We start from the raw sequence: 23,792 nt of genomic DNA, 5'->3' as shown, positions 1-23,792 counted from the left end.
GAAACAGTCTGCAGACAAAACATACTAATAGATTAGCGTATAACTCTTGTTCTTGATCCAAAACATGCTTATTATGTAGTATATCTTCTTCTTCTTCTTCTTCTGCGTTCGTAGGCTGAAACTCCCACGTACACTCGTGTTTTTGCACGAGTGGATTTGTACGTGTATGACCGTTTTTACCCCGCCATTTAGGCAGCCATACGCCGCTTTCGGAGGAAGCATGCTGGGTATTTTCGTGTTTCTATAACCCACCGAACTCTGACATGGATTACAGGATCTACTCCGTGCGCACTTGGTCTTGTGCTTACGTGTGCACACGAAGGGGGATAAGCCACAAGCAGGTCTGCACATAAGTTGACCTGGGAGATCAGAACAATCTCCACACTTAACCCACCAGGCGGCTGCGGCCGGGATTCGAACTCACGACCTTCCGATTAAGAGGCCGACGTCTTACCACCCCGCCACAGCGCCCGTCGTGTATTATATCCATACATTGTTAAATAAAACACTGTTAACACCAAACATGAGGATACAGAATTGTCCCCGAGTACGCTAGTACTTGGGCTCAGCAGACTTTAACTGTGTCTGTCTGTCTGTCTGTCTGTCTCCACTTAACAGCTTATTGCTGGGAAACTACTGGGCGCAGTTCGTTCAAAATTTGATACACTAACTTGATAATAGGTCCGATTGATCGTATTAAAACTTCATAATGTTACCTGGGACCTAAATGCGAACTAATCCACAGAAACGACTCTTGGCGGTGGGCGCAATTCGCGGTGGGATAGAACTGCTGTTCGGCTAATAGAACAGCCAGCCAGTTGGTGGCCTGGTGGAAAGCACGTCCGCCTATGGCCAAAGTGATCCGGGTTCGATTCCCGGCATGGGCGATCTATTTTTTTTATTTTTTTTTTTTATTAAATTCTTGTTTACTATTGTTTATCCCCGAGTACGCTAGTACTTGGGCTCAGCAGACTTTAATTGTGTGTGTGTGTGTGTGTGTGAGTCTGTGTGTGTGTGTGTCTTTCTCCACTTAACAGCTTATTGCTGGGAAGCTACTGGGCGCAGTTCGTTCAAAAGTTGATACACTAACTTGATAATAGGTCCGATTGATCGTATTAAAACTTCATAATGTTACCTGGGACCTAAATGCGAAATAAACCACAAAAACGACTTGGCGTAGGACGAATTCAAACGGCAACAGCCAGCCTCATAGAACAGCCTGCCAGCACCCAATAGCCTTAAATTTCACTGAAAGAATTGTCAGAGTTGGTGGCTTGGTGGTAGGCACGTCCGCCTATGGCCAGAGTGATCCGGGTTCGATTCCCGGTATGGGCGGTCCTTTTTGTTTTTTTTTGTTTTTTGTTAAATTCTTGTTTACTATTGTTTATTATGAACGTTTTAATGTTTTATTTTACTCTAATAATTTTTTTTATTGTGTAAAATAAATAAATAATATATATTTTTTTTATTTTATTTTTTTAAATCCACGTGCACAAGACAAAAAACTTTCATACTGGGGGAGCGAGCCAGTCTGAAGAGTACTCGGGTCCAGTGCGAGCGTTTTTTTATTAATGAGTGTGGTGTGATTAATCTCAAGTAGTGCAGTCTACTGATTTTAGACGTCATAATTCTTTTTTTTTTTTTTATCTGTTTAAGGTTTGGACATTTAGGAGGGTGGTCATCCGGTTTAAAACGCAAAAATGAAAAAAACAAAGTAAGATGAAAATAAAAAGTAAGGTAAAAGGCACAAACATCCATTGTGACAGAAATGAACACAAAAAAAACCGCATTTTTATTTATGATAAATTTTGCTTTCAAGAAAGTTCATAACACAGAAATAGGTTGCTCACAGCGTCGCTCTAGATGGGCCTCATCTCGGTGAACTTCATGGAGTATCTAAAGCCTGCAAAGGTTTTCCAGCTCATCCCGTCCATGTTGTAAGCCCTGCTGCTGGCCTTGTAGACACCGTTCAGGTTGGTGGTGAGGCAGTACTTGTACCACCAGGCGCCGTGGATTTTCACTGCACAGTTCTCTGTGTGCCTATCGTGGTCCCTGTCCTTGGTGGTGAACTGCTGACCAAGGTGATAGGACAGGCTGTCACCTGGAGATGGACAGTTATAGGGTGGTCAGTGTGTGTGTGTGTGTGTGTGTGTGTGTGTGTGTGTGTGTGTGTGTGTGTGTGTGTGTGTATGTGTGTGCGCGCGTGTGCGTTCGTGTGTGTGTGTGTGTGTGTGTGTTTGTTTGATCGGGAAATTTATATCTGCAGAGTCGACAGCAGTATATCACTCATTTATACCCACATCATTTACTGCGAGGCGAAATCTGATGAAAGTGTCTCTGAATTTGTTAATGGTTTCGTTTAGGTATTCTTCAAGACTGTGGACGGCTTTAAAATCTGAATAGGTGCTGTATTTGCCCCTGCTGTCCATCTTGACGCGCCATTCATCCTTAAAACGAGTAATCTGTTTGTCCAGACCTCCTCAAATCCGTGTAATTGCAGACATCTTTTTTTTCACTTTGCTTGGTTCAGGCGCATCAATTCCGTACTGTTTTTCATCATCACATAGGCCTGCTTTTCGAAATCTTGACTTAGGCATCTTTAATAACTTAAACCAATATCAAAAACAAGAAAGCGTACTGTCAAAGTACAGGGGTTATCTTCCTGTTTCACCACAGGTCATGTGGTGTGGGGTACTATTACACCCAACAGTAGACACCCTTCGTCTCCCGTAAACCATCTGTTTCTGATCACTGGGCTCCCCTAACCTTCACATACAGTACAAACTTACTTCCATTTGAACTTACACAGAACGGGAACATCCTGGCTGTTTAGTATTGCTGTTTTAGTGAAAGATGTCATCGTTCTGTAAACGTCTTGTGAGGCGGAATGGGGCTTGAACTTATTGAGTTGTTGTTGCGTGTTTGTTTGTTTGTCCGTTTTATTTCTTTGTTTGTTTGTTTGTTAATTACTTAGTTAGTCAGTTAAATAGTAAGTTAGTTAGTTAATTATCTAGTTAGTTAGTTAAATAGTTACTGTTAGTTAGTTTGTTTGTTTGTTTGTTTGTTTGTTGTTTTTGCCTTATCCTTCTTTCTTCTAAATTGCCTGTGTAGTGGAAGTATATGAAGCTGCATTAGCAAACGAACTCCTATGCCTGTCTGAGGGGGTTGGTCTGTCGGTCTGCTTGTTTTGAGCTCGTATAAGTTTTTGTTGGTGTGTTTTGTTTAGTCTAGCGGCTTTGTTTGCTTATGTTCGTTTGCTTGTCGGTTTGTTTGTGTCGCTTTCTCTAAAAGTATTGGCGTATCTATCTGCCTGTCTGCCTGTCGGTTTGTTTGTGTCGTCTCTTTCTCTCAAAGTATTGGTCTGTCTCTCTGCACGTCTCTGTCTGCCTGCGTGGCTGTCTATGTGTTTGGTTGGGCTGTCTGATGTTGTTTTTGTTTAATGATTTGTGTCTTTGCAGGACTTGTGTGTTTATTTGTTTGTCTGTTTGTTTGTTTTTTTGTGTGTGTATGTTTGTTTGTTTGTTTGACTGTTAGTTCGTTTGCTAATGCAGCTTCATATACTTCCACTACACAGTCAAACAAACAAACAAACAAACACACACACACACACACACACATACACACACACACACACACACACATACACACACACATGCACGCACGCACGTACACACGTGCAAGCACGTTTGCGGACCAGCGCAAACTCTTACACATTCTTTTTCACGTCATAGCTTATTCCAAATTTGGATCTGTTTAATTGCTAAACATTGGAAACAAATTAGCCAAACTTTAAACATTAATTTTGCAAAGCATAACAACCCGACATTGTACACGCCAACTGTCCAAAACAAAAGTAATAACACGAAGTACAGTTGTACGTTTTTTGTGTGAATTTGTTGAAGTTTCCATGAGACGTTCAGGTTAAAACAAGATTAGAATGTTCAGTGGTTTTGGGCATGACCACTCTAGTTGTCAATGTTCCGAAAATTGGTTTAAATTGAACACGTTGCAGAGCCTAAAAGATCAAAATATACAGTCGTTGTTATCGAAATTAAATTTAAAAGAAACCTGTTTGAATTATAGATCTATGTTACACCTTGTACGAGCGATCTCAAAGAGAAACAGTTTGCAGAACCAGAACAATGACAACGTATGATCAGTTTGAGACATATGTTTAATTCATAACTGTTATGGTTCTGTAGACAACGAGTTTCAAAAGATAAAAACTTTTTTTTTAGTTTTAGGTTTGCAACAGGGGGCGGGGTGGGACAATCATCTTGCTCAAACGGGTGAAAAAAACCATACACGTAAGATACGATGAAGGGAAGGACAAAGGCAAATACATCCATCTAAGAAACAATTAACAGCATCTTTTCATTAGGGACTAATTTTACTTTGAAGAAAGTAATACAGAATTAGGCTGCTCATAGTGTCGCTCTAGATGATAGGCCTGATCTTCATCTCCGTGAACTTCATGGAGTAATAGTCAGTGCCTCCAAAGGTTTTCCAGATCAGCCCGTGGTTAGGAGCACTGCTGCTGGCCTTGTATTCACCGTTCAGGTTGGAGTAGTGGCAGCGCTTGTACCACCAGGCGCCGTGGTTTCCCTGTGCACAGTGTCCGCTGCTGTACGTGTCGTGGTCCCTGTCCTTGGTGGAGAACTGCTGACCACGGTGATAGGACAGACTGTCACCTGGGGATGGATAATCACGGGGCGGTCAGTGTGTGTGTGTGTGTGTGTGTGTGTTTGTGTGTGTAAATGTTTGTGTGTGTGTAAATACGTAAATACACACACGCACACACACACTCACACACACACACACACACACACACACGCACACACACACACACACGTACACAGACAGACAGACAGACACACACATATCTATATATATATATATTTATAATGAGAAATGTAGAGTGCTGCCCTGTCACGTAGTCTCAAACCAAATTGGAAATCCATAGCATCATCATTATAATCATCCTCATCTCATTAATCATCCAAAATTATAAAATTTCCTTACACCTGTTCCTTGCAAAAATGCCAAAATGTGCACTCGATCGCTTTTACTTTTGAAGAAAAGTTAAATATAGAATGACGTCAAGAGCGAGAATGCAGAGAAATTACGTCATAAGCAAGGGAGGTCATCCTTTACTCTGTGTGTGTCTCCGCTGCCTACATTCCAACGTGGAATTTTGAAAGCAGGGAGCACACTAGAGGTAATGGAAGAGGTGGGGGGAGGGGGTAAGAATTAGATCTAGAAAGAACTCTTCACAGACAGCCTACTGGAGAATCAAACCCTTTCGGAGCCGATTGCAACACTGAACAAGAATAACCCGAGGAGAGTTCTACAACCTCAAAGGATTGAGAAGTCACCGAAGTAACAAGTGCATTTAAAGTGTAACTAAACAAGCAAAAAGGAAAAACATCTTTCAGCAACCTTTACACTTTGATATGAAGAAGGGCCTCATATACTGTCGAACTGCGAAAAAAATTTTTTCTCTCACTCGGACACTGTTTGACGGACATGTGAAGTGCGCGCCAGGAACGACAATCTTCTTAGTTTACCTGATTAATGCCCTTAATTTTTGGTTCTGGTACTTTCAGTTCCGGCTGTTGTCATCAATCTACCAAAATAAAAGATCAAACGGAGTTTTCGATTTTTATTTCATGGTTCAGAAAAATATTGCTTATTTTCTGAAGTCAACCGTTTTAGCGAATCTTTCTTTGATTCTTATAAGTCATTTCAGATTTTTGAAAAATAGTTAACGGTTAGTAATTACCAATATATCGTAAACAAACATATCGATAGGTTTTGGTAAGAAGACACAAGTGCGATGAATGTGGTACCAGTATTTTTGTGGTAAGTAAGGATGCATTTCTTTGCTGTAAGCACATTTACAATGCACATTTAATCTGTTTAGCAACATAAACGAAAGCATGGTACAGTGCCGCTTGTTTGTGGTCTATCTTTTCGCGGCAGATGCGTAACAATTAGGGTCTCAGTTGGAAAAAGCTGCTCGGAACCAGAGCAGATTTGGCTTGGGTTCTTTGAGTGTGAATGATCGACGAGTGGCTTGACATTTTTAACGAATCATTACTGTAGCCTACTTGAAACCATCATCTGTTTCTGAATTTGTCATCAGTTATGATTGAGCAGTCTCATAGGAATCGTCCATAAAATGTTAAACCGAAAAAGGGCAGACGATTCTGAATCACACAGGCTGCTGTACAAAATCAGATCTAAAACGATATTTTGAACTGCGACGTCTGCGTAAATGCCCTGTAACAAAATACCTTGTCCTGGTCATGTGTATACACATCAGCTTCTATTGGGAAGATCAGTATTTTATATTAATCACAAATACAAGATTAGAAATAGTTCTGAAGATCGCCTTTGATTTCAGTTTCAGCGGCAAACTAGCAGATCTGTCCAAACCGGCATCGTTTCATGGTTGAAACTTGAATAATCCCAAATAGATGATGATGGATGGTGCTTCAGTCCCACGAACAGGTGTCCATTAGGGAGTAGCTCTGTAGATGTGCTAGTAGCCAAATAGATCTGAGTGGGGGTAAGTTTTATAGTATTTCAATTTTTTACGGCAGTTTTATTTAAAGATAGTGTAGTGGATGTCTCTGGTGAAGACTACAGTTATATGAATTTTTTGTTGTAATATTAAAATGATTGTTCTTTATTTACACAATTGAATAATTTGTATTTATTTGTTTGCAGATGACGGCATACTGAGTGCTCCAAGAACATACGCCTGCTGGCATTTTGTGTCTTTTCTGAAGACGTCGAGGCAAGCAGAAGTCACGGTCCTGGCCACACACACACAATGACATGAACAAGAAATGATATTTTTTCATGGGCATATCCAGTATTAAAACTTTATTACCATGCAAACGCAACGATTAGAATTTAGAGAAGGTCATCGGTCACACACACACACACACACACACACTGGGCGGATCCGGAGGGGGGTTCCGGGGTTACCGGACCACTTAGGAGCCGGCCTTTGTATTCTAAGTGACGATTTTGGAAAGAAGTTGGCTAATTAGTTTGCTCAGGTTGCGCCAGATCGATCAATTGTCCTTGTTGTGATTCAAATTTTTCTTCTTAATATATTTACTTTTTTGGAAGGTGTATTAGGCAGGGCCGGACTACCGGGGGGGTTATGGGGGTTGCGCAACCCCCCCCCCCCCCCCTAGCCTAAACATGTACCTTACTTATTTTTTTATTTTTTATTATTGCTTATTTTATGCCGTTTCATGCAAGGAGCGACCATTTTCCTATCTCAGAATACGACCTACCCGTCAGCTTCAGGGGGCTTCGCCCCCTGACCCCCACAACGAGGGGGGGGGGGGGGGGGGTGGGTTCTAGGGTTTCCGGACCCCCCCCCAGCCAAAAATAAAAATATTGAATGAGGTATGCATTTCTTTATTTTACATTGAGTTTCAATTTTTGGGCTATTAATCAGTGACAAAATCTGCTGCCTGAAACTGGTAATGATCATCCTCAGAATGCACCAGATTGCACCATTTTGCATCCTTTTTTTCAAAATTTTCCGGGGGGGCATGCCCCCGGACCCCCCTAGCAAGCTAGGCGCTTGGCGCCGTCGGCTCGGCGCTTTGCGCCGTCGGCTCGAATCATTACTGTAGCCTACTTGAAACCATCATCTGTTTCTGAATTTGTCATCAGTTATGATTGAGCAGTCTCATAGGAATCGTCCATAAAATGTTAAACCGAAAAAGGGCAGACGATTCTGAATCACACAGGCTGCTGTACAAAATCAGATCTAAAACGATATTTTGAACTGCGACGTCTGCGTAAATGCCCTGTAACAAAATACCTTGTCCTGGTCATGTGTATACACATCAGCTTCTATTGGGAAGATCAGTATTTTATATTAATCACAAATACAAGATTAGAAATAGTTCTGAAGATCGCCTTTGATTTCAGTTTCAGCGGCAAACTAGCAGATCTGTCCAAACCGGCATCGTTTCATGGTTGAAACTTGAATAATCCCAAATAGATGATGATGGATGGTGCTTCAGTCCCACGAACAGGTGTCCATTAGGGAGTAGCTCTGTAGATGTGCTAGTAGCCAAATAGATCTGAGTGGGGGTAAGTTTTATAGTATTTCAATTTTTTACGGCAGTTTTATTTAAAGATAGTGTAGTGGATGTCTCTGGTGAAGACTACAGTTATATGAATTTTTTGTTGTAATATTAAAATGATTGTTCTTTATTTACACAATTGAATAATTTGTATTTATTTGTTTGCAGATGACGGCATACTGAGTGCTCCAAGAACATACGCCTGCTGGCATTTTGTGTCTTTTCTGAAGACGTCGAGGCAAGCAGAAGTCACGGTCCTGGCCACACACACACAATGACATGAACAAGAAATGATATTTTTTCATGGGCATATCCAGTATTAAAACTTTATTACCATGCAAACGCAACGATTAGAATTTAGAGAAGGTCATCGGTCACACACACACACACACACACACACTGGGCGGATCCGGAGGGGGGTTCCGGGGTTACCGGACCACTTAGGAGCCGGCCTTTGTATTCTAAGTGACGATTTTGGAAAGAAGTTGGCTAATTAGTTTGCTCAGGTTGCGCCAGATCGATCAATTGTCCTTGTTGTGATTCAAATTTTTCTTCTTAATATATTTACTTTTTTGGAAGGTGTATTAGGCAGGGCCGGACTACCAGGGGGGTTATGGGGGTTGCGCAACCCCCCCCCCCCCCCCCTAGCCTAAACATGTACCTTACTTATTTTTTAATTTTTTATTATTGCTTATTTTATGCCGTTTCATGCAAGGAGCGACCATTTTCCTATCTCAGAATACGACCTACCCGTCAGCTTCAGGGGGCTTCGCCCCCTGACCCCCACAACGAGGGGGGGGGGGGGTGGGTTCTAGGGTTTCCGGTCCCCCCCCCAGCCAAAAAATAAAAATATTGAATGAGGTATGCATTTCTTTATTTTACATTGAGTTTCAATTTTTGGGCTATTAATCAGTGACAAAATCTGCTGCCTGAAACTGGTAATGATCATCCTCAGAATGCACCAGATTGCACCATTTTGCATCCTTTTTTTCAAAATTTTCCGGGGGGGCATGCCCCCGGACCCCCCTAGCAAGCTAGGCGCTTGGCGCCGTCGGCTCGGCGCTTTGCGCCGTCGGCTCGGCGCTTCGCGCCGTCGGCTCGAATCATTACTGTAGCCTACTTGAAACCATCATCTGTTTCTGAATTTGTCATCAGTTACGATTGAGCAGTCTCATAGGAATCGTCCATAAAATGTTAAACCGAAAAAGGGCAGACGATTCTGAATCACACAGGCTGCTGTACAAAATCAGATCTAAAACGATATTTTGAACTGCGACGTCTGCGTAAATGCCCTGTAACAAAATACCTTGTCCTGGTCATGTGTATACACATCAGCTTCTATTGGGAAGATCAGTATTTTATATTAATCACAAATACAAGATTAGAAATAGTTCTGAAGATCGCCTTTGATTTCAGTTTCAGCGGCAAACTAGCAGATCTGTCCAAACCGGCATCGTTTCATGGTTGAAACTTGAATAATCCCAAATAGATGATGATGGATGGTGCTTCAGTCCCACGAACAGGTGTCCATTAGGGAGTAGCTCTGTAGATGTGCTAGTAGCCAAATAGATCTGAGTGGGGGTAAGTTTTATAGTATTTCAATTTTTTACGGCAGTTTTATTTAAAGATAGTGTAGTGGATGTCTCTGGTGAAGACTACAGTTATATGAATTTTTTGTTGTAATATTAAAATGATTGTTCTTTATTTACACAATTGAATAATTTGTATTTATTTGTTTGCAGATGACGGCATACTGAGTGCTCCAAGAACATACGCCTGCTGGCATTTTGTGTCTTTTCTGAAGACGTCGAGGCAAGCAGAAGTCACGGTCCTGGCCACACACACACAATGACATGAACAAGAAATGATATTTTTTCATGGGCATATCCAGTATTAAAACTTTATTACCATGCAAACGCAACGATTAGAATTTAGAGAAGGTCATCGGTCACACACACACACACACACACACACACTGGGCGGATCCGGAGGGGGGTTCCGGGGTTACCGGACCACTTAGGAGCCGGCCTTTGTATTCTAAGTGACGATTTTGGAAAGAAGTTGGCTAATTAGTTTGCTCAGGTTGCGCCAGATCGATCAATTGTCCTTGTTGTGATTCAAATTTTTCTTCTTAATATATTTACTTTTTTGGAAGGTGTATTAGGCAGGGCCGGACTACCGGGGGGGTTATGGGGGTTGCGCAACCCCCCCCCCCCCCCTAGCCTAAACATGTACCTTACTTATTTTTTAATTTTTTATTATTGCTTATTTTATGCCGTTTCATGCAAGGAGCGACCATTTTCCTATCTCAGAATACGACCTACCCGTCAGCTTCAGGGGGCTTCGCCCCCTGACCCCCACAACGAGGGGGGGGGGGGTGGGTTCTAGGGTTTCCGGACCCCCCCCCAGCCAAAAAATAAAAATATTGAATGAGGTATGCATTTCTTTATTTTACATTGAGTTTCAATTTTTGGGCTATTAATCAGTGACAAAATCTGCTGCCTGAAACTGGTAATGATCATCCTCAGAATGCACCAGATTGCACCATTTTGCATCCTTTTTTTCAAAATTTTCCGGGGGGGCATGCCCCCGGACCCCCCTAGCAAGCTAGGCGCTTGGCGCCGTCGGCTCGGCGCTTTGCGCCGTCGGCTCGGCGCTTCGCGCCGTCGGCTCGAATCATTACTGTAGCCTACTTGAAACCATCATCTGTTTCTGAATTTGTCATCAGTTATGATTGAGCAGTCTCATAGGAATCGTCCATAAAATGTTAAACCGAAAAAGGGCAGACGATTCTGAATCACACAGGCTGCTGTACAAAATCAGATCTAAAACGATATTTTGAACTGCGACGTCTGCGTAAATGCCCTGTAACAAAATACCTTGTCCTGGTCATGTGTATACACATCAGCTTCTATTGGGAAGATCAGTATTTTATATTAATCACAAATACAAGATTAGAAATAGTTCTGAAGATCGCCTTTGATTTCAGTTTCAGCGGCAAACTAGCAGATCTGTCCAAACCGGCATCGTTTCATGGTTGAAACTTGAATAATCCCAAATAGATGATGATGGATGGTGCTTCAGTCCCACGAACAGGTGTCCATTAGGGAGTAGCTCTGTAGATGTGCTAGTAGCCAAATAGATCTGAGTGGGGGTAAGTTTTATAGTATTTCAATTTTTTACGGCAGTTTTATTTAAAGATAGTGTAGTGGATGTCTCTGGTGAAGACTACAGTTATATGAATTTTTTGTTGTAATATTAAAATGATTGTTCTTTATTTACACAATTGAATAATTTGTATTTATTTGTTTGCAGATGACGGCATACTGAGTGCTCCAAGAACATACGCCTGCTGGCATTTTGTGTCTTTTCTGAAGACGTCGAGGCAAGCAGAAGTCACGGTCCTGGCCACACACACACAATGACATGAACAAGAAATGATATTTTTTCATGGGCATATCCAGTATTAAAACTTTATTACCATGCAAACGCAACGATTAGAATTTAGAGAAGGTCATCGGTCACACACACACACACACACACACACACACTGGGCGGATCCGGAGGGGGGTTCCGGGGTTACCGGACCACTTAGTAGCCGGCCTTTGTATTCTAAGTGACGATTTTGGAAAGAAGTTGGCTAATTAGTTTGCTCAGGTTGCGCCAGATCGATCAATTGTCCTTGTTGTGATTCAAATTTTTCTTCTTAATATATTTACTTTTTTGGAAGGTGTATTAGGCAGGGCCGGACTACCGGGGGGGTTATGGGGGTTGCGCAACCCCCCCCCCCCCCCCCTAGCCTAAACATGTACCTTACTTATTTTTTTATTTTTTATTATTGCTTATTTTATGCCGTCTCATGCAAGGAGCGACCATTTTCCTATCTCAGAATACGACCTACCCGTCAGCTTCAGGGGGCTTCGCCCCCTGACCCCCACAACGAGGGGGGGGGGGGGGTGGGTTCTAGGGTTTCCGGACCCCCCCCCCAGCCAAAAAATAAAAATATTGAATGAGGTATGCATTTCTTTATTTTACATTGAGTTTCAATTTTTGGGCTATTAATCAGTGACAAAATCTGCTGCCTGAAACTGGTAATGATCATCCTCAGAATGCACCAGATTGCACCATTTTGCATCCTTTTTTTCAAAATTTTCCGGGGGGGCATGCCCCCGGACCCCCCTAGCAAGCTAGGCGCTTGGCGCCGTCGGCTCGGCGCTTTGCGCCGTCGGCTCGAATCATTACTGTAGCCTACTTGAAACCATCATCTGTTTCTGAATTTGTCATCAGTTATGATTGAGCAGTCTCATAGGAATCGTCCATAAAATGTTAAACCGAAAAAGGGCAGACGATTCTGAATCACACAGGCTGCTGTACAAAATCAGATCTAAAACGATATTTTGAACTGCGACGTCTGCGTAAATGCCCTGTAACAAAATACCTTGTCCTGGTCATGTGTATACACATCAGCTTCTATTGGGAAGATCAGTATTTTATATTAATCACAAATACAAGATTAGAAATAGTTCTGAAGATCGCCTTTGATTTCAGTTTCAGCGGCAAACTAGCAGATCTGTCCAAACCGGCATCGTTTCATGGTTGAAACTTGAATAATCCCAAATAGATGATGATGGATGGTGCTTCAGTCCCACGAACAGGTGTCCATTAGGGAGTAGCTCTGTAGATGTGCTAGTAGCCAAATAGATCTGAGTGGGGGTAAGTTTTATAGTATTTCAATTTTTTACGGCAGTTTTATTTAAAGATAGTGTAGTGGATGTCTCTGGTGAAGACTACAGTTATATGAATTTTTTGTTGTAATATTAAAATGATTGTTCTTTATTTACACAATTGAATAATTTGTATTTATTTGTTTGCAGATGACGGCATACTGAGTGCTCCAAGAACATACGCCTGCTGGCATTTTGTGTCTTTTCTGAAGACGTCGAGGCAAGCAGAAGTCACGGTCCTGGCCACACACACACAATGACATGAACAAGAAATGATATTTTTTCATGGGCATATCCAGTATTAAAACTTTATTACCATGCAAACGCAACGATTAGAATTTAGAGAAGGTCATCGGTCACACACACACACACACACACACACACTGGGCGGATCCGGAGGGGGGTTCCGGGGTTACCGGACCACTTAGGAGCCGGCCTTTGTATTCTAAGTGACGATTTTGGAAAGAAGTTGGCTAATTAGTTTGCTCAGGTTGCGCCAGATCGATCAATTGTCCTTGTTGTGATTCAAATTTTTCTTCTTAATATATTTACTTTTTTGGAAGGTGTATTAGGCAGGGCCGGACTACCAGGGGGGTTATGGGGGTTGCGCAACCCCCCCCCCCCCCCCCCTAGCCTAAACATGTACCTTACTTATTTTTTAATTTTTTATTATTGCTTATTTTATGCCGTTTCATGCAAGGAGCGACCATTTTCCTATCTCAGAATACGACCTACCCGTCAGCTTCAGGGGGCTTCGCCCCCTGACCCCCACAACGAGGGGGGGGGGGGGGTGGGTTCTAGGGTTTCCGGACCCCCCCCCAGCCAAAAAATAAAAATATTGAATGAGGTATGCATTTCTTTATTTTACATTGAGTTTCAATTTTTGGGCTATTAATCAGTGACAAAATCTGCTGCCTGAAACTGGTAATGATCATCCTCAGAATGCACCAGATTGCACCATTTTGCATCCTTTTTTTCAAAATTTTCCGGGGGGGCATGCCCCCGGACCCCCCTAGCAAGCTAGGCGCTTGGCGCCGTCGGCTCGGCGCTTTGCGCCGTCGGCTCGGCGCTTCGCGCCGTCGGCTCGAATCATTACTGTAGCCTACTTGAAACCATCATCTGTTTCTGAATTTGTCATCAGTTACGATTGAGCAGTCTCATAGGAATCGTCCATAAAATGTTAAACCGAAAAAGGGCAGACGATTCTGAATCACACAGGCTGCTGTACAAAATCAGATCTAAAACGATATTTTGAACTGCGACGTCTGCGTAAATGCCCTGTAACAAAATACCTTGTCCTGGTCATGTGTATACACATCAGCTTCTATTGGGAAGATCAGTATTTTATATTAATCACAAATACAAGATTAGAAATAGTTCTGAAGATCGCCTTTGATTTCAGTTTCAGCGGCAAACTAGCAGATCTGTCCAAACCGGCATCGTTTCATGGTTGAAACTTGAATAATCCCAAATAGATGATGATGGATGGTGCTTCAGTCCCACGAACAGGTGTCCATTAGGGAGTAGCTCTGTAGATGTGCTAGTAGCCAAATAGATCTGAGTGGGGGTAAGTTTTATAGTATTTCAATTTTTTACGGCAGTTTTATTTAAAGATAGTGTAGTGGATGTCTCTGGTGAAGACTACAGTTATATGAATTTTTTGTTGTAATATTAAAATGATTGTTCTTTATTTACACAATTGAATAATTTGTATTTATTTGTTTGCAGATGACGGCATACTGAGTGCTCCAAGAACATACGCCTGCTGGCATTTTGTGTCTTTTCTGAAGACGTCGAGGCAAGCAGAAGTCACGGTCCTGGCCACACACACACAATGACATGAACAAGAAATGATATTTTTTCATGGGCATATCCAGTATTAAAACTTTATTACCATGCAAACGCAACGATTAGAATTTAGAGAAGGTCATCGGTCACACACACACACACACACACACACTGGGCGGATCCGGAGGGGGGTTCCGGGGTTACCGGACCACTTAGGAGCCGGCCTTTGTATTCTAAGTGACGATTTTGGAAAGAAGTTGGCTAATTAGTTTGCTCAGGTTGCGCCAGATCGATCAATTGTCCTTGTTGTGATTCAAATTTTTCTTCTTAATATATTTACTTTTTTGGAAGGTGTATTAGGCAGGGCCGGACTACCGGGGGGTTATGGGGGTTGCGCAACCCCCCCCCCCCCCCCTAGCCTAAACATGTACCTTACTTATTTTTTTATTTTTTATTATTGCTTATTTTATGCCGTTTCATGCAAGGAGCGACCATTTTCCTATCTCAGAATACGACCTACCCGTCAGCTTCAGGGGGCTTCGCCCCCTGACCCCCACAACGAGGGGGGGGGGGGGTGGGTTCTAGGGTTTCCGGACCCCCCCCAGCCAAAAAATAAAAATATTGAATGAGGTATGCATTTCTTTATTTTACATTGAGTTTCAATTTTTGGGCTATTAATCAGTGACAAAATCTGCTGCCTGAAACTGGTAATGATCATCCTCAGAATGCACCAGATTGCACCATTTTGCATCCTTTTTTTCAAAATGTTCCGGGGGGGCATGCCCCCGGACCCCCCTAGCAAGCTAGGCGCTTCGCGCCGTCGGCTCGGCGCTTTGCGCCGTCGGCTCGGCGCTTCGCGCCGTCGGCTCGAATCATTACTGTAGCCTACTTGAAACCATCATCTGTTTCTGAATTTGTCATCAGTTATGATTGAGCAGTCTCATAGGAATCGTCCATAAAATGTTAAACCGAAAAAGGGCAGACGATTCTGAATCACACAGGCTGCTGTACAAAATCAGATCTAAAACGATATTTTGAACTGCGACGTCTGCGTAAATGCCCTGTAACAAAATACCTTGTCCTGGTCATGTGTATACACATCAGCTTCTATTGGGAAGATCAGTATTTTATATTAATCACAAATACAAGATTAGAAATAGTTCTGAAGATCGCCTTTGATTTCAGTTTCAGCGGCAAACTAGCAGATCTGTCCAAACCGGCATCGTTTCATGGTTGAAACTTGAATAATCCCAAATAGATGATGATGGATGGTGCTTCAGTCCCACGAACAGGTGTCCATTAGGGAGTAGCTCTGTAGATGTGCTAGTAGCCAAATAGATCTGAGTGGGGGTAAGTTTTATAGTATTTCAATTTTTTACGGCAGTTTTATTTAAAGATAGTGTAGTGGATGTCTCTGGTGAAGACTACAGTTATATGAATTTTTTGTTGTAATATTAAAATGATTGTTCTTTATTTACACAATTGAATAATTTGTATTTATTTGTTTGCAGATGACGGCATACTGAGTGCTCCAAGAACATACGCCTGCTGGCATTTTGTGTCTTTTCTGAAGACGTCGAGGCAAGCAGAAGTCACGGTCCTGGCCACACACACACAATGACATGAACAAGAAATGATATTTTTTCATGGGCATATCCAGTATTAAAACTTTATTACCATGCAAACGCAACGATTAGAATTTAGAGAAGGTCATCGGTCACACACACACACACACACACACACACTGGGCGGATCCGGAGGGGGGTTCCGGGGTTACCGGACCACTTAGTAGCCGGCCTTTGTATTCTAAGTGACGATTTTGGAAAGAAGTTGGCTAATTAGTTTGCTCAGGTTGCGCCAGATCGATCAATTGTCCTTGTTGTGATTCAAATTTTTCTTCTTAATATATTTACTTTTTTGGAAGGTGTATTAGGCAGGGCCGGACTACCGGGGGGGTTATGGGGGTTGCGCAACCCCCCCCCCCCCCCCCCTAGCCTAAACATGTACCTTACTTATTTTTTAATTTTTTATTATTGCTTATTTTATGCCGTTTCATGCAAGGAGCGACCATTTTCCTATCTCAGAATACGACCTACCCGTCAGCTTCAGGGGGCTTCGCCCCCTGACCCCCACAACGAGGGGGGGGAGGGGGGGTGGGTTCTAGGGTTTCCGGACCCCCCCCCAGCCAAAAAATAAAAATATTGAATGAGGTATGCATTTCTTTATTTTACATTGAGTTTCAATTTTTGGGCTATTAATCAGTGACAAAATCTGCTGCCTGAAACTGGTAATGATCATCCTCAGAATGCACCAGATTGCACCATTTTGCATCCTTTTTTTCAAAATTTTCCGGGGGGGCATGCCCCCGGACCCCCCTAGCAAGCTAGGCGCTTGGCGCCGTCGGCTCGGCGCTTTGCGCCGTCGGCTCGGCGCTTTGCGCCGTCGGCTCGGCGCTTCGCGCCGTCGGCTCGAATCATTACTGTAGCCTACTTGAAACCATCATCTGTTTCTGAATTTGTCATCAGTTATGATTGAGCAGTCTCATAGGAATCGTCCATAAAATGTTAAACCGAAAAAGGGCAGACGATTCTGAATCACACAGGCTGCTGTACAAAATCAGATCTAAAACGATATTTTGAACTGCGACGTCTGCGTAAATGCCCTGTAACAAAATAGGAAGAGGTTTGATTCTCCAGTAGGCTGTCTGTGAAGAGTTCTTTCTGGATCTAATTCTTACCCCCTCCCCCCACCTCTTCCATTACCTCTAGTGTGCTCCCTGCTTTCAAAATTCCACGTTGGAATGTAGGCAGCGGAGACACACACAGAATAAAGGATGACTTCCCTTGCTCATGACGTAATTTCTCTGCATTCTCGCTCTTGACGTCATTCTATATTTAACTTTTCTTCAAAAGTAAAAGCGATCGAGTGCACATTTTGGCATTTTTAGCAGCGCTCTCATTATAAATTTCTATTATGTTGCTTCAACATCCAAGAGCAGCTGCTGATACTTCAAATTTCTTTTTCTTACTCTTCGCTGGCAGTTGCAGGGGAATCAAAGGAAGATTCTCGTCTATGCAGAGAGCCTACCACAGAAATGTGGTTTTCTCTTTTGCATAGAAGTTTGGGAATTTTTCTCTGTTTTATGCCAAGAGACTGCCCGATGAAAGCTTCTTAGCTCGAAACCGGTAGCAGTCTTAGCTAAAAACGGACCTTATCAGGTTCAGCACTCTATGAGAATGCCCTTAAATGCACTTCGGTGACTTCTCAATCCTTTTAAAAATTAATTAATGACTTTGGTCATTAAAAATCTGAAAATTGTAAAAAAAAATAAAAATTTATAAAACGATCCAAATTTACGTTTATCTTATTCTCCATCATTTGCTGATTCCAAAAACATATAAATATGTTATATTCGGATTAAAAACAAGCTCTGAAAATTAAATATATAAAAATTATTATCAAAATTCTTTTTTCGAAATCAATTTAAAAACACTTTCATCTTATTCCTTGTCGGTTCCTGATTCCAAAAATATATAGATATGATATGTTTGGATTAAAAACACGCTCAGAAAGTTAAAACGAAGAGAGGTACAGAAAAGCGTGCTATCCTTCTCAGCGCAACGAATACCCCGCTCTTCTTGTCAATTCCACGTGCACTGCCTTTGCCACGGGCGGTGGAGTGACGATGCTACGAGTATACGGTCTTGCTGCGTTGCGTTGCGTTCAGTTTCATTCTGTGAGTTCGACAGCTACTTGACTAAATATTGTATTTTCGCCTTACGCGACTTGTTTTTTTTATACACATACCAGCATTTCCTCCCGTAAAGTCGTCAAAGTGCAAACGAAAGTTGTTGTCACTATCCTCCACGTAGAACCCGCTATATGTCGCATAGCCTCGAATCTCATTCCACATCTTGAGGTCGACCCGCAGCTGGTAACGCCGTGAGGTGGTCAGGTTGTGCAGCGCGTCCAGTCCTGCACATAGAAAAGGAAACATTTAAAAATATGTCACGATGATTCGTCACGTCATTGTTTGCTAACACTAAGTTCAGATATCAAGTCCCTACACTCTGGAACTCACTTCCCCTAGCGGTCCGCCAGTCTCCTTCACTACCACCATTTAAGATTAAACTGAAGAGTCACCTGTACAAATCTGCCTTTTACTAAAATGAACAAAGTAATTAGGACATTGAAGCTGTGGTGTAATGTGTGCATGTGACTTGTGAGTGAATGTGCTGAATGATAAGTTTGCTTGTTGACTAGTTGTTAGTTGTTTAATTTGTTGCCCCACAGTCTATGTTACATCTTCATTCTGTTTTAGATCTGTACGCTTTTATGTGAGTTCTGTCAAACACTGTATTCTTCCCATTGTAGTTTCTTTGGTTCTGTTTTATTGTCAGACTTTTTATGTGTAACTATGTGTCTATTACTTATCTTACGTGTTTTTTGTGTGTTTTTTTCTCCATCTTTAAAAAAAAAAAAAATTCTAGATTATTTTATAAATTATATGACTATAAGTGGTCGTTGTCTATGAATTGTTTTTAATGCTTGTATGTTATTTCTTACGAGAAAACTTTTTATGTAAAATGTTAAATTTTAATGTCTAATGTAAAGCGCCATGAGACTGCCATTCGGCGGTGAACAGCACTATAAAAGAATGTTTTATTATTATTATTATTATTATCATAATTATTATTATTATTATTATTATTTAAGTTATTGAGACATCCCAGTGCACTAAGGGATTTATTGAGCAAATCGAGAAAATTCATTATTGAACGAAGCGCATAGCGCTGAGTTCAATAATTATTTTCGAGATTTGCTCTATAAATCCCTTAGTGCACTGGGATTGTTTCAATAACGGTATTGTCAGTACCGCCAGATAAAAATGAAAATTCAAAACGCACATTTTGCAACGCGCATTTGGATAGGCGTAACTGTGTGGTCAGGTTTGTGTCACGGATCTACTTTTGTGTGAGCTGTCTCAAGTGTGTCGTGCTTTCGTCACACGCAAACTCTTGTTTTAATTTCTGTTGGTAAATTCCAGTGTAGTGTAGCGTTAAGCTAAAAAGTGATGATCTTTCATAGAGACCTCATTTAAACTCGGAGAAAGGACTATGCTCTTAGTTATTTGCGATTCGAAACCTTCATCGAGCTTCGACAGATTGACTGTGCAGAGTTTTGCCCCTTGCCAAGGTCGACGGAAAGCACATTTTCAAAATAAATGTGGCATGTTTCTCGTGTGGTATCTTCACTCATCGGGGAGTCTGGTACTAAATATGAACGGTAAGAATGCTCTGAACCCTACACGTATTATATCCCCATCGTTTTATCGTTCACATTTGCCCAAGATGTTAATTTGCTGAGCGGTATTTATGTCGTCTGCTATGCAATCGAACCAATGCACTGAGTCTCATTTCAAAAACAAAAATTGCTCGTCACGTTGCACTGAGTCTGCACGCATGAGGCAGGCTGGTTTGTTTGTTTGTTTGTTTGCTTAACGCCCAGCCGACCACGAAGGGCCATATCAGGGCGGTGCTGCTTTGACATTTAACGTGCGCCACACACAAGACAGAAGTCGCAGCACAGGCTTCATGTCTCACCCAGTCACATTATTCTGACACCAGACCAACCAGTCCTAGCACTAACCCCATAATGCCAGACGGCAGGCGGAGCAGCCACTAGATTGCCAATTTTAAAGTCTTAGGTTATGACCCGGCCGGGGTTCGAACCCACGACCTCCCGATCACGGGGCGGACGCCTTACCACTAAGCCAACCGTGCCGGTGGCAGGCTGGTAATAAGTCTTATTATATGGTAAGAACGTTTTAAACCCTACACGTTTTCGATTCCGATTGTTCTTGCCTTGCAATAATAATTCAGAAAACATTCATTTACTGAACATATGCAGTCGTATTTCAGTGTAGTCTGCTACGTGCTGATCTAGCTGCTACGTTATCGGAATAACACTTGTGTTTTCTGTTAGCTGCTGGGAATTGTATACTAACTCAACATTTGGTAATGTGGATAATAAGCTACATGCCACTAACATGGCATAATTATGAGAGGAATCTTCGCAAGTCGAAACTGAAAAATTAGACACAGCGGGTTCTATTTTTAGATCTGTGGCACAGGCACATGCAATCTGTCAGAAAAAAACCCACTTCTGCTTTTAATTGAGAAGCAGGAAATTTATGGTCATAATCATTGGTATTGTGGAGAATATAAGCTACATGTCATTAATTAATTCTGAGGGTGAGAGTACACTCTCGCTTAGGCAAAGGGCGGAAGAATACGCTCTGTGGAAAAGTTAGCGCACTCCAAGAGTGCGCTAACAGTTTTAGCGCATCGCCATTAGCCAATCAACTGGTTCACATCAGTCATGTGACACCAGTACTTACTGACAATTATTATTATTATTATTATTATTATTATTATTATTATTAAGTGCTGGACGGACCCATATCTCTTGGTGTGAAGGCATGCTGAGTTCACGAGGGATTTATTGTCTCTTGGAGTCATCAAACCCTTTTTATATTTAGTCAAGTTTTGACTAAATATTTTAACATCGAGGGGGAATCGAAACGAGGGTCGTGGTGTATGTGCGTGTGTGTGTGTGTGTGTGTGTCTGTCTGTCTGTCTGTGTGTGTGTGTGTGTAGAGCGATTCAGACTAAACTACTGGACCGATCTTTATGAAATTTGACATGAGAGTTCCTGGGTATGAAATCCCCGAACGTTTTTTTCATTTTTTGGATAAATGTCTTTGATGACGTCATATCCGGCTTTTCGTGAAAGTTGAGGCGGCACTGTCACGCCCTCATTTTTCAACCAAATTGGTTGAAATTTTGGTCAAGTAATCTTCGACGAAGCCCGGACTTCGGTATTGCATTTCAGCTTGGTGGCTTAAAAATTAATTAATGACTTTGGTCATTAAAAATCTGAAAATTGTAACAAAAAATAAAAATTTATAAAACGATCCAAATTTACGTTTATCTTATTCTCCATCATTTGCTGATTCCAAAAACATATAAATATGTTATATTCGGATTAAAAACAAGCTCTGAAAATTAAATATATAAAAATTATTATCAAAATTAAATTGTCCAAATCAATTTAAAAACACTTTCATCTTATTCCTTGTCGGTTCCTGATTCCAAAAACATATAGATATGATATGTTTGGATTAAAAACACGCTCAGAAAGTTAAAACAAAGAGAGGTACAGAAAAGCGTGCTATCCTTCTTAGCGCAACTACTACCCCGCTCTTCTTGTCAATTTCACTGCCTTTGCCATGAGCGGTGGACTGACGATGCTACGAGTATACGCTCTTGCTGAAAAATGGCATTGCGTTCAGTTTCATTCTGTCAGTTCGACAGCTACTTGACTAAATATTGTATTTTCGCCCGTTTACGCGACTTGTTTTTTTTAACAAGGAAACGAATCAAACGAGCACCTCTGACCACGATCCGACAAAAAAAACATCACGGCCCTTGGGTTTTTTAAAGACAAAAATCAAAACACTATAAATACGTCAAGCAGTGAACGATGTTTTTGACGTCATCCTTTCTGAGTCACGTGGTGTATTTGTCACCTGCAATCTTTTTCCCCTCACCATGAGATCAGACGTGTTTATTTTGTATTTTGTATACAGTGAAAGCAAAAATCAGTTGACAGCTTCACCAAGGAAACCTGTGAGCTAGTGGACAACGCCTGTGACAATGACGATGTCTTTGGAACAAGAACTTTAGCAACGCCTGCCAGTGCATTTTTTCTCCCGAATGCGTAAGTGTTGACAAGTTCTCGAACAATGCCTGATTACTTTACAGATAAATAAAGTAATTCAAGCATTTGGGATTTTATTTAAAACCCATATCCACCCAAAATATTTGGGGGGGGGGGGGGGCAGTTATGATTTTTTAGTGTTTTTTTTACTGAAAGGAGTACCACTAAGACATATCCGTAGTCGTTTGCCCCAAAAAATGTTTTGTTCCTAGTTTTTGTAGAAGTTTTTGGGTGCACCCCTCTAGGGTGCATTGGGGGCAAATGACCACAATAACATTTTTTTAAGTGCACCCCCACAGGGTGCACTGGGGGCCAATGACCACAATAACCTTTTTTTTAAGTGCACCCCCACATTGGAACCTTGAGACGTTATGAAATTAAATAGAAAACTCACATTTTGTGGACATGTTTCAGGCAAATGAATTTGTAAAAACAGCTTTATTTTTTAAAGTAATTCAAGCATTTGGGATTTTATATAAGGAGTGCTCAACGTGTTGGCACGAGTTTGCTCTGACACGTACCAAACCAAAACAGAAACAGTGAATCAAACACGTATGATTTTGTAGAAAATACTTTTTTTTACAAGTTTAAAAAAAATTATCATTGTATAATTTTATGACGAACCTAACCAGAAGTTGCCCTCTAGGTTACCAAACCCATTGCGATATTGCGCCCAATCCCGGTAGAAGTCCACAGAGGCGTCCTGTCTTCTCTGGAAGACCTGCAAACAAAGAGCGGTATTAGTGAATTGACGCTTGCGTGCATGGGTGTGTGTGCATGGGTGTGTGTGCATGGGTGTGTGTGCATGGGTTTGCGAGTTCTTGTGGGAGTATCCCATGAACTGTTTCTGTTTGACCCCCGTTGAACCCTTGTGTGCAAGCATACATACACTTAGCAAAAACAATATTGCGACAAATGTTGCACCCCAATTGATTAGTAAATTAATTTCCGCGTCATTTCATTCTGACTTGATATACCATTTAAGGGACTTGATTTGACCATCTGGCACACCCTTCTGTTTAAACAAATCTTTAACATGGATCACGTGACAGCCGCTCAAGTAAGGGTACCCTCAAAATCGACGTGACAATGACGGAAGCGACCAAATTAGAAATCGACAAAAGATCATAACAGGCAAAATTTACAAACGAGCGGGAAGTCAATTCAATTCATAAGTCAAGGCAACATAAAGACTAGAGAAGTCAGGTGCATAAAACAAAATGTTCTGAACAGGAATATGAATGGCCTTTGCAATGGTTGTCAGAAGTGTTTGATTTGTGCATATTCTGATTTTTTGCAGATTTTAAAATACGGGGCTATGGTTTTTGTCAGGTCGATTTTTGTGGGTGACCTTTTTTGACAGGCTGTCACGGGATGC

General features: G+C 41.6%; 1 protein-coding gene across 1 annotated transcript in view; it reads right to left on the bottom strand.

Annotated features, from left to right (window-relative positions):
* Positions 1–4,160: 4,160 nt before the first annotated feature.
* The window catches only part of LOC138945994 (ficolin-1-A-like), a 21,478-nt gene continuing 1,846 nt past the window's right edge, over positions 4,161–23,792 (bottom strand). Inside the window, exons 3-5 of the mRNA XM_070317531.1 lie at positions 23,039–23,135; positions 18,440–18,607; positions 4,161–4,691 (exon numbers count right to left, since the gene is read on the bottom strand). Coding sequence (XP_070173632.1) covers positions 4,438–4,691; positions 18,440–18,607; positions 23,039–23,135 — 519 coding nt within the window. The 3' untranslated portion in view covers positions 4,161–4,437. The remainder of the gene's footprint in view (positions 4,692–18,439; positions 18,608–23,038; positions 23,136–23,792) is intronic.

Source organism: Littorina saxatilis, linkage group LG13 (assembly GCF_037325665.1).
Source record: "Littorina saxatilis isolate snail1 linkage group LG13, US_GU_Lsax_2.0, whole genome shotgun sequence".
Lineage (NCBI taxonomy): Eukaryota > Metazoa > Mollusca > Gastropoda > Littorinimorpha > Littorinidae > Littorina > Littorina saxatilis.
This window is presented reverse-complemented; position numbering and strand designations above follow the sequence as displayed.